The sequence below is a fragment of the Etheostoma spectabile genome, chromosome 8, assembly GCF_008692095.1.
Source record: "Etheostoma spectabile isolate EspeVRDwgs_2016 chromosome 8, UIUC_Espe_1.0, whole genome shotgun sequence".
Classification (NCBI taxonomy): domain Eukaryota; kingdom Metazoa; phylum Chordata; class Actinopteri; order Perciformes; family Percidae; genus Etheostoma; species Etheostoma spectabile.
In genome coordinates, this window is record NC_045740.1 from 27,371,949 (window position 1) to 27,373,766 (window position 1,818).

Consider the following 1,818-nt stretch of genomic DNA (forward strand, 5'->3'; position numbering starts at 1 on the left):
GAGAGAGAGAGAGAGAGAGAGAGAGAGAGCATTATTTGTACTGGCTGTTCTGCGCACTACTTGAAATTCTGGGGTTTATTTCTCTCATTTTTTATTTTTTATTCTACCCACTGCAGCTTGAAAGGTCCCATGTTGTAAAACCTCCTATATTATAATTATATAACAAAACTGTAGATAGATAGGAAGTGCTACTACAGTGCCATTACAGTCATTCCCCGGCTGCAATGACAGAGCAGAGATGCTAAGAGCGCAAATGTGGAAACCCACATTTCCAGAAAATGCTGAACGATTAAAGCAAACATGGCTTTTTCGAAAAGGGGGACTTAAAGACAGGCACTAAATGGAAGCATATAAGTATATTCACACACTGTATGACTTTTTTTTAACATTAAAGCATGTTAACATGTTCTTGTAGAAAGCCAAAATACAAGTATGAACCTGAAGATAAATAAAGGTAGAAAACGCGAGGATGAGTAAGAAAGCAAAGCCTCACCGTCATAGCCAGGAGTTTGCCGTAGGTGAGGTGTGCAGGAATGTGGTCCGGCTTGGCTCGCAGGGACTCTCTGTACCAGTGTTCAGCATCAGTCAGCTTGTTCAGTCTTATGTAGGCCTCTCCTGTGAAAGCAAAGTGGGGCTGGAGTCAGGGGTCGAGCTGTCTGAGGTTAAGACATCACACGTCTTCCCATTGTTCAGATGAGTGTTTCCATGACAGAGTAGCAGTGAGACCAGACCCTAAATCCAGAGGGGCACGGAATCCAGCGTGTGGTTTTTCAATGATATGTTAATTTGTATGCTATCTGACAATGGACTACACCAATGCTAATGCTGTCTTTAGTTTTGGAGTCCCACATTCATACTGCAGGGACAATTCCTGATGTTGCTTTCACACCGGCAAACCAGTCAGTTATTAACACTTTGTGTTTGAATTTTTTAAAAAGTAAAGTAGGAAGAGCTCAGTGTGTGGCTTGATAACTTTAGGAGAATATCCAGAGTCTATAACTCTCTCTCTCTCTGTCTGTCTGTCTCTCTCTCCCTAAACTTTCAGACATCATCTGATACCTCCCCCACCACCAGATCTGACCCTCTGCCTGCTCACACCTGAAATAACAATACTTCTCTTTCATAGCCATCCAATAACACGTGTATTATTGCAAGAATTCAACAACATCGGCTGGAAACTGGAGACAACACAGTTAAAATCCCCATTATTACATATTTAGGAAAAAGAAACTGAATGCGTCCCAGTTAACATTTCCCTAGAACTGGAGTGGACACGTTGTTTAGACTGGAGTGGACGGACACTTTAATTCCGAGAGGATTAGGACTAATCACTTCCCTGATTGGAAACTGTGATAAGCAACAGGTGTCCCACGCCTAATCACAACTCTGGGACTTTTTTAAGGATTTGAAAACACACTGAAAACATCTCATGTTACTGCGAATGAGCGATAACGCTGTGTAATAGTACCTCATAACACATAGGCATGTGAAAGACATCAAATAGACCTCAAATTTAAGACTTGGCTTCCTTTTATTGTGAAAGGAACAAAAGCTCAAGGCTTAAGAACGCACTTCCCCCCTCTCTTCCAGAGTTTTAAAGCAACACATTAGAATATATTTTTTAGATGATATCCATCAGTACAGCCTTAAGTTTCAGATTTAAGAGTTGGAAATCCATGATATCGTAGCTACATAATCACAAATGTCCTTGTCAATGCTAACATCACATAGAGCAAAAGCATGGATCAAAGGATTTCGCACATTTGGAGATATTTTTTAAATACTCACATATTCCTATGGCCATCTTATAATCTCCCC

General features: G+C 40.8%; 1 protein-coding gene across 1 annotated transcript in view; it reads right to left on the reverse strand.

The window, feature by feature from the left end:
• The window catches only part of tmtc2b (transmembrane O-mannosyltransferase targeting cadherins 2b), a gene marked incomplete at its 5' end in the record, with an annotated part of 115,741 nt that overhangs the window by 25,241 nt on the left and 88,682 nt on the right, over window positions 1–1,818 (reverse strand). Inside the window, 1 exon segment of the mRNA XM_032523321.1 lies at window positions 494–615. Within this exon segment, the coding sequence (XP_032379212.1) occupies window positions 494–615 (122 nt within the window).